The sequence below is a fragment of the Melospiza melodia genome, chromosome 2 (assembly GCF_035770615.1).
Source record: "Melospiza melodia melodia isolate bMelMel2 chromosome 2, bMelMel2.pri, whole genome shotgun sequence".
NCBI lineage: Eukaryota > Metazoa > Chordata > Aves > Passeriformes > Passerellidae > Melospiza > Melospiza melodia.
This window is the reverse complement of record NC_086195.1, coordinates 16,533,540-16,546,759: the sequence shown is the minus strand read 5'-3', so window position 1 is coordinate 16,546,759 and position 13,220 is coordinate 16,533,540. Positions and strand designations below refer to the sequence as shown.

General features: G+C 42.7%; 1 protein-coding gene and 1 non-coding gene across 3 annotated transcripts in view; one reads left to right on the top strand and one right to left on the bottom strand.

The window, feature by feature from the left end:
- Positions 1 to 276: 276 nt before the first annotated feature.
- TRNAV-UAC (transfer RNA valine (anticodon UAC)) lies at positions 277 to 349 on the bottom strand. The gene has a single exon. It is a non-coding gene; the product is annotated as a tRNA-Val (tRNA).
- Positions 350 to 5,080: 4,731 nt separating this feature from the next.
- PPEF1 (protein phosphatase with EF-hand domain 1) overlaps positions 5,081 to 13,220 on the top strand; it is a 34,694-nt gene continuing 26,554 nt past the window's right edge. The window contains exons 1-2 of one of the 2 annotated variants that reach the window (XM_063182829.1): positions 5,081 to 5,311; positions 10,585 to 10,773. In XM_063182829.1, coding sequence (XP_063038899.1) covers positions 10,710 to 10,773 — 64 coding nt within the window. In that variant the 5' untranslated portion in view covers positions 5,081 to 5,311; positions 10,585 to 10,709. Of the gene's footprint in view, positions 5,312 to 5,347; positions 5,494 to 10,584; positions 10,774 to 13,220 lie in introns of those variants that run through there. The other variant, XM_063182833.1, reaches the window with a different exon arrangement.

The window sequence follows — 13,220 nt, the reverse complement described above, 5'->3', positions numbered from 1 at the left end:
CGCTGTGGCAGGGAAAGGCTCCTCTGGCAGGCGGGCGTTCCCTGCCAAGGCTGCAGTCTACGGAAGGGATCCCGTGTGGCTGGGCTTCCCTGGAGGCACCTCTCTGCTCCCCTGGAAGCTGCTCCACCTCTGCCGCACGCACGGCCCGCGCCCTCTTTAACTGCTTATGAGGTTCCCCATCTTGTGGAGGAAACAGCTAAACTGAAACTCACCGCGTTAAAAGAAGTTACGAAAAACCCAGAATGAGGCAAGAAAAAATAACTCATATTCTGGCGCTGGTTCCACTGGGGCTCGAACCCAGGACCTTCTGCGTGTAAAGCAGACGTGATAACCACTACACTATGGAACCGCCACGTACATTACCGCTCACAGTACTGCCCCTATCGACGACATTCTGGGCACACCTTCTTCCCTGGCCGATGACGTACGTCTGGTATTTTTTCTTTAACTGCTGGTTGATTCAAAACAAATGTAGAAGCTAAAAATTACCCTAATGCTATGTAGCTACAGAGAGTGACGGGGGTGGATCAGCTCCCGGTAAGGCTCCAGTGCCGCTGCGTGCTGGGGGCAGCGGCGGGCCCTGCTCTGCCCGGCCGCACAGGGCGCTCAGGAGCAGGTAACGACCCTGGGGCGTGCGGGCCACGCTGCAGGCAGCGCTCCCTTCCCCGGCATGTATTCGGCACACGCATACCGAACGTGTTCGCTAAATCTTTGCCTTCAGTGCGTGCTCCCAACGCCATTGCCACCAGCCCCGCTTCGGGAAGGGCTGGCAGCCTTCCTGCGCATCCCGCTGCTCCTGGCATTTGCTCAGCTGCTCTGCTCGCCCTGAGTTGGGCTGGATTGTCACGTCAGGTTGGCCCAAGTGCGGGAAGGGCGGCCTGAGCTCCGGGAGAGCTGCAGCAACACCGCGGCTGCTCCGGGGGAGCCGGGCTGCGGGGATTTCCTCTAAACCGGCCATGGGAAGCGCCTCGCTGCCTGCTGCGGGGCGCTCCAGCTCTCTTCTCAGCGGGGGAGGGACGTGTAGCTGATTTCCTCGGCACACGAGGCTGTTTAAAACACAAAAGGCAGCGAGAGGCAGGGGCGCCCGGCTCTTTCCAATCCTCCGGAGAGGACCGAGAGTTTTCCCCCGTGTGTGGCCGCCCGGGGGCGGCTCCCGCCGCAGCCCGCGCCGCCGGCAGGGGGCACCCCACGCTCGCCCACCGCACCAGGCCCCGCTCGGGCCCGGGGCCTGTGCTGGAAATGCCTCCGTGAGGGGGTGTTTGGGTATCCATCCATCATCCATCCATCATCCATCCAGGGACCTTCTTGTCACCCCTCACACCCCACAATAATCGCCGTCTTCCCTCTGTTATGTTTCACCCGCTGTTTTGCACTACATGCACTATCTCGGTCCTCACCACACTGCGCCTTGCCTCACATCTCAAAGGGAGTGGCTTGTAGGAGCACAAATTAAGGCACCTGTACTATGTTTCCAGGTCAAAAGTTCCAAATAGAAATTATTATTTGGAATTTAAAAGGTAAATTTGGGACTTTTCAGAAGTGTGGTGCTTCTAAGCAAAACAGGTATTGTTTGTGACTAAATAGCATAGTTGACATGACTTTTGAAATTAATAATGTTCTGCTGAAGCAGCAGATTTATTTACTCTAACAAAGTAGAAAATGTTTCATTAAAAGCAGTTTAATAAGCATTAGATGAAAATAGAGATGAAGACAATTATTTCCATAGACTTGATGACCCCTTACCCTGTGGTCGAATTTATTAGTTGGTAGATTCCATTCTTTAAAAAACAATTTAAAATATTTTTTTAATCCTTTGACATACTGATTGTTAGTGTGGGAGTCAAATCTGTGTGCTCTCCTGACCTGGAGAACCTGATTTGACCTGAAGAGCCTGATTTAAAGGCTTTACCAAAGAGACAGCCTGACAGGCCTGAGGGCATCAGGATGTAGGGTTTGCACTGTATGTGGACCTTCTGGTTCACCAGACCAACAAAATGCACATCAAGCTTTTGTTAGGCAATTCTTATGCTCATTTCTTTTTCCTCATGCTGCTTTACTAAGATCTGTCAAACCCTAAGTGTTGAAGATAGATAGCCATCATTTCTAAGCTCTAAGTGGAGGTTGAAGCTAACCTCAGGGAGGTAGAGTTGTGCAAATTGGGTCATTAGTCATTGCTTCCCAGAATAATCTGCATTCATCTGATAATTTGGGAAACTTTCTTAAAAAAAATATTGTTCCCATTTTTTGCAGAGGGTATCCTGATGGTTTCATAGTGTTCTGGTCTAGTTTCTCAGTCTTCAGGAGCTTTGAGGCCCTACCACTTCCTTTCTTTCCCATTTCTGATTTGGTGTGCTTTTTGCCAAGGATGCTAGTTTTGATGTCTTTTATTCACCTTCTCACCCAGAACTGTCAGTGGGGAAACATTTCTTTTTGTGTTCACACAAATTAACCTACTTTTTCTAATGTGTGAGCACAGATTTCTGTCATCTCACTGACTGGGTCAGACTTTAAATTTGTTCTGGACATTAATTTCTCCGTTTTTTTTATTAGGTTTTTTTTCCTTTCTGTCTCTGGGCATCCAAGTTTCTCAGTCAGGGACTTTTCCCCTGGCTAGTACTTTAAAATACTTTGCTGGGTCACATAAAAATACTTCTTTAAGCTCGGTAGGGCAAGAGGGGGGAAACCATGGTCAGAGTTTAAAAGGAGCATGCTCCCTTCAACTGTGATTATCTTCACCCTTTTTGAGAAATATCGGTTACATCACTTTGTAGTGGGTGCTTCTGAGAAATAAGCCTGAAGCAGAATTTGAATTATGTATGTGGAATGCCTGCATGAAGACTTGCTCGGGAGGTTAATGTTTCTAAAGTATTTGGAAAACAGAATAAGTGCAATTACATCCAGAAGGGCTGCTTTTAGAGGGATGCCCCGATTTCTACACTAGCACCATGACTGGGTTTTTTCTTGTCATGCTAGATTGCTCAATCATACATTGTCAGAGTTTTTGGCCTACTTTCTGTTGCAGCTGTTGATGCTAAAAGTCTATTCAGCATATTAAGTGTGTGTGTGTGATACATGACTGCTGAGCAAAAGAGCAGTAGTATGTGTGACCTTGTTGATGGGACTGGTATGTTCTCTTTGCCCTCTGTAGAAAGGAAAATGGTGTTGTCTCCTTGGACTTGAACTGGAAAGGTTAATTTGGAAAGGACATTTGTGTTTCCTCAAGTTGCATGTTATTGTGATCCCCACAAGTAACTGGAGAGGTGGCTCAGTTCAGCAACACTGACTCTTTATCAGGTTGCTTGGTCATGTCAGATCGCTGAGACAGAGGACAAAGAAGAGAAACAAAAGAAAACATGTCCTAAAGAACCTAACTGCTAAGGTTATCCCTCTCCCACTGATCTTGGATGAAATGTTTCTGATGGATTTATTGGCAATTGGAGCAAACCTCTCATTATGCAGAGAACTTGGTAAATGCCAATAGAGATGAACTTATCAGGTACAGTAAATGTTTATAAATAATGTGTATCCCAGGAGTACAGTGGAAAGAGGTTGTGATGTATTTTTGCTTGCATGCATTTTGGCAGAGCAGCGTGATCATACATAAAAGATTAGCTGCTGTAACTCAGATCAGGGAAAGTGCATCCTGCCAGAAAAAACAAACATCAAAACTGTTCTGGGTCACGCAGAATTATTGCGCTTGGTATGCTTTCCATTTACTGTCTCGTCTCACAGGAGAGGAACAGCTTTGAAAGTGGAAGCTTGTGTCTGGGACTCCAGAACCTCAGAGGACTAGCTCAGTCAATCAAGTGCCTTCTGCTTTGCTGGTTTGGCATTTTAAATATCTTTTGCACCTTAATAAAAGTCTGTTTCAAAAGGGGATTTGATCACTCTGTCCTTCAGAGTGGTGGTTGATGCCTTTAAAATTGTCACCACACTGATGGCAAAAAATTTCTGAAAATAGCATGTTATGGTATTGTTAGACCTTCAGGGAGGGGCAAAAGGGTGAAGATATTACTTTGCCTCTATTCTCAGAAATCTTTTGTTTCTATCCAGTCCTGGTGGAGCTCCACTTGCCCTTCAGAGCAAGGGCACAGTGGTCTTCATCTTGTGCCCGTGCACATGGAGCTTTCTCCCACCACAGCATGCTTTATAACCTGTGGTCCTCTTCGGACGCACAGGCCTCACCCTGACCCCACAGAAATGGCTGCTGTGCTCTGTTCCATCACTGCACAGCAGCAAACAACCCCTCCCTGGCTTTTGGAGTGGGGCAGTGGTGTCCTGATGAACATAAATGCTGATGAGGACTGAGCTCAAGACTAGTGGTGATACTACACTATCATGCTTCTACAGACATCTCCTAGTTTTGAGTGGTTTGGCAGGATATGTGTTTGAAATCACAGTGTCCCCATGCTATCCATGCACTGCCAGTGGAGCAGATTCCTCAGGGGCTGTTGTGTGAGCAGTGGGCAGTAACAAATCACCATGATGGCTCTGCCCTTTCCTAGGGACCCTGTGCAGTTACTGGGAGTCAGGGGTCAGCGTGGCCGGGATCTGGGTCAGAGATGTGGGACGTGCTGCCAGGGGTCAGGGTTGGATTTCAAATCGTGGCTTTCTGAGCAGAGCAAGGCTGCAGTGTTCTCGGCTTCTCCAATCCCTTCCCAGCCATCACACAAGGAGAAGATGAGCCAAAACATGAACTGAGTCCACAGAATTGCAGTCACACGTTTATGGTGAGAACATGTGCATGCATGAAGAAATGAACTGAAGGCATTAGCACAGTGGGTCCCTGTGGTATTCACATATTCTTTGAACAACAAGAGACACAGTTCCCAACGCAAGATCTGAGTGCTTCATACTTGTGCATTATCTGGGTATGACTGAGTGATTTGGAGAACACATATATATATATATCATTTGTGTGCAGATGCAATGCCTTGTGGTAAATTCAGTATTGCTTTCCTTAAGGGCTTTCATAACCGTGCCAGTCACATCAGATAGCCAAATAACCTGGATAGCCTTATGTTTTTTTCCAGTGTGCTAGATCTGCTAAAATGCAAATCATTGCCTCAACACAGCAGAAAGGCCGAAAGAGATCATGTGACTTCAGATGCGAGGCAGATAACTTCAGCCCTTCCCTTTCTCTGCCTGAGATTCAGGAGGCATGGTGACAAAACAGCTTTTCAACACGGAAACAGCACAGCTGGAGGGCTGCAGCCATGAGCTTTCACATCAGGTTGGACAATGAAAACAGCATTTTCCCCTGACTGTTTCTGAAGAGCAGCATTCAAGAGATTTCCTCTCGGAAAGCTGTGTAAGTAGGTGGAGAGCAAGTGCATTGCAGCTCCTGGGCTCCAGAGTCCCAGAGAGAACTGGAGAACCTGTTCTGCAGATCTGCACTCCTCAGGGTTGCTTTCTTTTAAAAAAAGAATCTTCTAAAGGTACTTTTGTGCAAAAAAACTTGGTATATTCTTGCTGAAGCAGAAAGAAAAAAAGGTAATATCTTTGGGTGGGGTATATATAGATATATATTTAGCTCACTTTTAAAGAGCAGTTTGACAAAATGAAAGATGTATGTGGCATTATTTATGATTTTTATCATAAGAAAAATCACTGTGGTTCAAGCTATAGTTTGACCTGGACTGAATCAGTTATCCAGAACTTCTGAGTACAGATGAAATCAAATAGCTTTGAGACTACAGTATTTCATGTAATTTTTGTTTTAGGAAAAATAATTTTTATTCTATTTTGAACCTTGTTCTGATGCTTAATTTAAATTTTATGAAAACCATGCTGAAGCACGAATTTAATTTTTGAACTGGCTCAAATTTCAACACATGTTTATTCCGAAGGTTTGCTTTTTCAGGATGTCATTAAGACCCTGCTCATCAAGTGCAGGACAGTATGTGATCCAACTCATTAACTGCAGAACAGTATGTGATCCAGCTTTTTGCTTAAAGGGTGTTAACTTTTATGCTCCAGTTGGGTTCAGTTTACTAGAACCAAATTTGCTTCAGAATTTTCAGTTTTCCCCTTGCTGCCTAAAGTAATCTCCCCCTAGAGGTGTTTAACGTTTCTGGAAAGCGATATGATGGGTTTGCTTATTCTTCAAAGTGAAGAAGAATGTGTACCCCATTTGTCCACTTGTATTTGCTATTCCTCCTCTTTTTAAAACAAAATCTGTCTAAAGTCTTGCTATACAAGAAAAAATGAGGCTGCTTGCTTTGTTTATTTTCTGTCCCCCCAAAAAGCCAAAACAAAAACCAAAAGTAAATGTATCCTTTATTAATTATAAGTAACATGAACTGGCATTCTCCCACCATTTTTTGTACATATTCTCTTTGGGTTTACATGCAGTTCCTGAGCTCAGGGATTGCTTGAATTATCTACATGTTCACAGCTTTGCTACTCTTGCTTTTATTTCTTTTTGCAGTGCATTTTATTGGCTCAGGAATATGAGTCCACCTTAAAACTTCATCCTATTCTTCATCCTATTCTCTTCCAGGCTTTGCTGGCTTTCTGGTATCTTACTAACATTTGGCCAATGCTCAAGCCACCACATGCATCACATTCCCTATTGATTCCTGGCCCCAACACTGAGGTCTGTCAACACGGCCACTTACAGCAATCATTCCACCAGCTCTTTATTGAGCTTAACCTTGCTTCTCTGAGCAGGCAGAGGAAATTATCTGTTAACAAAAAGCCTTTCTCAGTTCTGTCTTTCACCTCTTTATAATCACTGAAAATCACTTATCAGAAACGTTAGAATGTTCCATGCATGTAGAACGATGGAGACCTAATCACGTATTGATTTGTTTGTTTGATGTTGTCATATCAACCCCTTGGCAGATCAAATTAGGTGTTGGTCTCAAAATTACAGCTCCTATGCCATAGCCAGGTTCCATTTCACTCTGCTAGTTGACTGTGACTGCTTCATCCTATTTTCTGCAGGGTGGATCTTTTAGCTAATGAGATTTGCAACTCATCTCCAGATTCTCATCCTTGACAATTCCAACAAGACAGTTTTGGAGACCTGTTCTTCTGCAGGTTCTGACCTGAGTGTTGTGATTTAATGTCTGGATTCTCTTCTCTAGGGTATTTTAGTCTTTGCAGCTTCATTCCCTCAGCAATGAACAGAAGCAAATCCATCACAAAAGCATATTATGTCATTTCTTCATTCTCTGCAGTCCTAGTTTCCAAAGGAAAACAATTCTAAAGGAAATCTGTGAGTCACAGTAAAATAAAAACTTATACAAGATAGCATCAATGGAAAGCCTCTGTCATTAGAAGCATCCATCCATCCATCTGATCTTTATGCAGAAAACTGTCTCTATCTTATCACGTCTCCATGTACATGTACCTCCTAAGACATGTTTTGGGAGGAGATCATAGCTACCTCTTCAAAAACGTGATTGAGAAAAGGGGTGAGTAGTGAAAGGAGGCAAATTGCTGGAGAGAACTGTTGAAACAACTTCTAGGGGAAGTAGCATAATTATGGAAGCCCCATCCCAACAAAAATAAAAGGAGGAGCCTTTCATTTTTATTAAAGGTAAGAAACAAATGAAAAGACAGAGGAGTAAGAACTTAAATCCTAGTGGGTCTTATTCATATGGCTCCCATATCCTCAGGTTTAACCTAGTTTACACGTGTCTGCCAGGAGCACAGCTCAAATAATTTTAAAAGCTAAGGTGTGCTTTAAAGGATGGCTCTCTGCCCAAAGACCATGCTGATTTCATTGAAAGTCAGCTATAAATCTTCACAGGATTTCCATTTTCCTTGAGGCTGAGGCAGCCTGGTCTTTATGTGATTGACAAACTGGAGGCATGATTGAGTTGGGGCAGCACCTATTACATCCAGACCAAATGATACTGAGCCATTTTCTCTGTAAATCAGGCTCTCAACAGCTTGGGTTCTCAACCCCAGATTTTGGAGCACCCACTGTGTGTAACCTTCAGTGACTCCTATCCAGGAAAGAGCAGCATGTGCCACTCTGGCTTAGCTTTGTGCATGTCCACAGGCATGATTGCAAAGGCATTTTATTTTGCTTCAGTGGATGGGTTGTGCTTTTAGTGCCTGTCTATCACAAAACTGGCTTTTTTGCTAAACTGACAGAAGTCTAGCAACTTTTTGAATTATGTCCAAAAGTGGGGCAGATTACTGACTTGTAGAAATTGAATGCCTGCTTTTTAGTCAACATAACAGATTCTCTCTTAAAGGTAAATCAGTGGTATAATATCCAGAATATTAACACAGCGTTATATTTCAAATTATCCTCCAGCTACCTTGTGTCTCTTGCAATACCTTGGTAAAAAGCCCAGCTTTCCATTTTATCAGCCAGCCTTTGGGAGGAATTTTGTAATGACAAATGATTCTTCACCAGACACTGCTACACTGTGTGTAGTCAGTAGCTCACAGAAATGACTCTCCTGGCCTGGAGTCTGGGCATGCAGGTTGGCAGTGAGGATGGCTCCATAGCTCCATAGCCGCTTGAGAAGTTGTCACAGAGAGGCAGTTGACTGTTCACCCTGTCCATTTCAGAATGCAGATATTTGGGACTGAAGGTGGTAATTATTCATTCCCCTGGACTAGCCCTTTGATGGCCAGATATGGCCTTTTTTAGGAGGTTTAATGATAGGATATATCTGGACAAGTTTTCCTTCAAGCTCTGAGTGTACGTTTGAGTCTTCATTTGCTGCTGTCACAATAAAATTTCTGTCCCTATGCCTCTAGCCTCTATTTTTTAATTTCTTTCTTCAAGGATGTTCTAGAAGTCCATGAGTTTAGATGTATGTGGAGGAGAGTGGTGATGACTGGGAAGAAAGCTGAAGTAATTGAAAGCAAGTTATGATGACAATTCAGCCCCCCATTTCTTGGGTCAGCCCATTGCTTGCTGTGGTTTGGAGGGAGGCCTGAGAGGTTTGATGGTTCTGTTTGGGCTCCCATTGCCCCTGGCTGACCTGCCCTTTAATCAAGAGTCTAAGAACTTAGATTGTAAGGTCTATTTTGCCCTTACTGCCAGTCTTCAGATCACAATTCAAATCATGACTGGTTGTTTGAGATGGAGCAATGAAGGCTTGAGATTCTCCTAAGAGGGTAAGTGAGGAGATGGTAACCAGGAGAGCAAGAATTTTTCAGAGAGAAGACAAATTTGAGCTATTAGCAGTATCAATGCTGTATTTGATGCTGCCGAAGCCATTGATGGGCTCAAAATTATTTTAAGAACTTTTTTTTTTAATTTCATTATAGCTCCTTCAGAGGGAAGTAAAGCAGTCCATTGTGTGGGGAAAAAACCTTAAAATCCTTCTTTCCTGAGTTAATTACTGACTCATAAGGAGTCAGACCCAGCTCAAGTGTACATACCTTGTTTTGTGGGATCCTGAATAAAAGCCCCAGAACTACAAAGAGTTGTGTTATATTAGCATGACAGGGCAGGATATCGTATATAATAATAAATGTTGAAATCTGCACATACAGACTCACAAATATAAGTGTTTTCTAATTATTGAAATTGAAAATCACCTAGTTATGCATTTATGCTTTTTTTTCTTTTGTATCCTTCTTTTATTTTGATTTCTGCTAGTAAAGCCAAAGGAAAATAGTAGCTAAGCATTCATTTTATGCTGATGAATTTCTTCTTTGTTTTAAAACTCAAGTTAAAAGAAAAGGAATATAAATGAAACAAAAGAACAGATAAAATAATTTTTATGTCAGATGTATCCCTGGAGATGGAGAGAGAGGGGTCAGTGTGATCATATAAGAAATCTTTATCTAAAACAAAGTTCAGTATCTGAGAGCATCAGTGAATATCTTGTTGCTTAGAAATTGATCCATTTTGTATCTCAGAGGAATTGTATTCATTTGAATTTGTTGATTAGAGAGTGTATTGCATTAGTGAGGGATACTATTTAGTGCAGAACTGAGCAAGTGCCAGGAGAAAAACCCAAAAGGCTTCACTTCAAAATATATTTTGTTCATCTCTTTAATGAAACAAAGTATTTTCCTTGGATTGTTTTCAGTAGAAATGCAACAGAAAATGGGATGTTTTATTTAAATGAAATCTGATAATGAAGTGATTTGCTATGGTACTGTCTGTCCTGTTACATTTGGTAGTGGTAACACTGAGCAATTAAATGACAAATGGGGTGGTAAGGCAACTTTTCAAATCAATGGAGTGTTGGGAGGATTGGGTTTTTGTAGCAGTACTATCACATGTAATTTAAAATCTTTAAAATTCTGCAGTTCCAATTTTCAAATCATAAGGATGAAGAGTAATGTGTCTCTATAGTCCCTTGTCCCTGGTAGTAAGGCTTTAAATAGCTATTCTTCATATAAGAAACCACTGCTGCACATTAGCATTAAGCTAACAAGTAAGGAGTAAACTGTATTAATTACTAAGTTAATTTCTCTTGACTACAAGATGACAGTAATCAGATGTGGGGAAAAAAAAACAAACCCTGGTGTGGCCCAGTTTAGGTAGGATGTGCTGTACAATAATTTGTTATGGGCTGAAGGTACTTCAAATTCTGTCTTGTCAAGCACCATTTTTTTTCCCTCCCTATTCTTCCTTCCCAATCTCATCCCTGTTAGGAATACTGGGAAGAGCTCAGGAGCCCAAAGGAGTACAGCCCTCATCCCTGAAGGAACAGCACAGGAAATGTGTATGATGCTAACAGCTGAGAGAAACACGCTTCGCATCAGCAGCGATTAAACGGATGGGCAGCATCATTGGAACCATGGGGTGCAGCAGTTCTGTAGCTGACAGAAAGTCAGAGAATGGTGAGTGTTGCCTTTGTCTTCAGGGCAGGTGGTTGTTCTCTCTCTCACACCAGTAGAGGATTGCAAGATAATGTTCCTCTCCTCCACAACCCCTGCCCAGTCCTGTTGTAAAAATATTTGTTTAGGGAAAATTATTTTCTAATGATTTTCTTTTTAAAATTGTGCATAGCTTTTAGATGCTGGCTGAGGTCAGGAAGTAGCTTTAGGCCACCTCTAGCATTGACAGATTGGGTTGTAAAAGATTCACAGCATCTGGGACAGAAGCTAAATTTCAGAGGTGCCTGTGCTTGCTCTGTCACTGGCAAAGCTTAGAGGGTGGGGTATTGAGTGGGACCTTTTATGGCTTTTCACACCACAGGATTCCTGGGCAAACCGCCCCAATTTCCTTGCTGTTATGTGACCCCAATTATGAAACAAGTGTAATAAAGCAGGGCTATTACAATGACTTCAAAATCAGCTTTCTGGCCTACCAGGTGCCTGGCCTGACAATTCTCCCTGACAATTAGTGAGGCTGTCAGATGAAAGTCTCCTCAGGACTTGGTTAAATGTTTAATTAAACTAATGGATCATCACCCTCCTTTTAATCATACCCCACCTTGGTATGAACTCAGCAGTTTTTGCACAGGCAGGTGTGTTCCAGGATTAACTCAGACCTTTTTTCAGACCTTCTGTGTTCTCTTTCAAGATTTTTCATTAAAGCACAATTTATTGGTCAGCAGAGAGCCGCTTTACATGGTACTGTGCATAGTTTAGGACATGATTATGCTGAACAGCTGTGGTTGAAAAGGAAGGCTCTTGGCTATCAAGCCAGGACACAAGACACAGGAAGCTGGTGCCTAAGAAGCAGGAGCACTTAGTCATGGCTACAGGGATCCCAGCTGACTGGTTTGAGAGCAGCCCTCAGCTTTGTGTGTGCTACTACAAAGCAGCATCAGTGCTGTATCACAGTAGTGAAAGTAGAATGGAATCATCCAGAATCCCAGACCTACCTGTAACTGTGAGGCAGCTCTTCCCCTTTGGGTTTGCATGCTGTGCCTACATGTGCCTTGCAAGACCTTAGGGATGTGCTACTTGGGAATATTTCTGTAAAAGCTTGGAGTGGGCATGAGGAGCTGTACTCTTTCTTGATCAACAACCATCAACACACATTGATGTGGGGTTTAGGATTTTGTATACTTCCTGGATTGTTTTTTGTCCTCTGGAACTGCTGGATGGTTTGCTTTCTGCTCTTCAACAGTAGTCAAGTGATGCTGAACCATCATTCTAGCTGCAGCCTGAGGCTGTACATTTCTCTAATGCATTAATAACATGAATTTAACAGATATTTGTTGGTATGGAGACCTTCTGCAACTGATAACAATTTCGTTTAGAGATGCAGCTTAGCCTAGTGTGAAAATCATGTTCTGATTCAGTCCTGAGAGTAACAGTGCTGTAATAAGTGCAACTAAAAAAAAAAAAAGACAGGAAACATTCTGTTAGATTTGCAACATTAAGCACAGTGATTGATATGTATCTGTCTTATGTGATAGCAATGGAACTGTGCCATGTTAAGTGCTCTGGACCATTAAGCAACCCAGGGGGCTTTGATGGGAAGTTTAATGGCTCTGATGCTGGAAATCTGTTTCTGTGCTGGTGATTGTGCTTTGCCCCTTAGGTAAGCTTCTAAACAGAAATGTTGGTGACAGCCTTGCTGTAATGTGTCAGGCTTTCAGGTCTGTAGTGGTGGGACTTCCAGAAAGGACAGAAAAGAGAGATCTCAGAGTTTATGTAGGATCTGAAGGATGCTCTTAGTCATATAAGGATCACATTTCCTTCAGGCAGGAGGATTTTTCTAGGATGTGTGCAATATCTACAGGATGGGAGTCTTTCTGGATTTTGCTCTTGTTTAGACTAGAAAATTTTACCATTTTAATTATACTTTATACTCATTAATGGTGAAATAAGCAAACAACATGTTGTTATAGCATCTGTAAGCATTTTTATAAAAATGTTTCCTTTATGTTATACTCTATTAATAGAATCACTTTCCCATCAACATTTGTCCTTACCTGCATAACTAACAGTAAGAAAAAAATTCTCACTCAGATTCCATTCATCCTAGTATAGAACTTCCTGGTATTTGTGATCAGTTACAATAATTGACTGGTGTTAGCTGTTGTCCCTGTAGTACAGAGCTTTTCTTTACTGTTTTGCAGTGCAGGATAGTGCCCACTCCAGGACCTCTTTCTGCCACCAGATGTTTCTCTGCTTAATAAATTTTTATCTGAGCAGTTAAAGGAATGTGATCTCTTTGTGGCATGAATGAGGCCTGAAGGCAGCAGGCTCTTTCTTCCAGGCTGCAGTCTAAATGATTGTCCTTCAGTGAAGTTTCCAGCAGTTTTCCAGACTGAGACCATGGTAGACACAACTTCTTAAAGTGCTGAGTGGAATGCATATTCAGCACATAG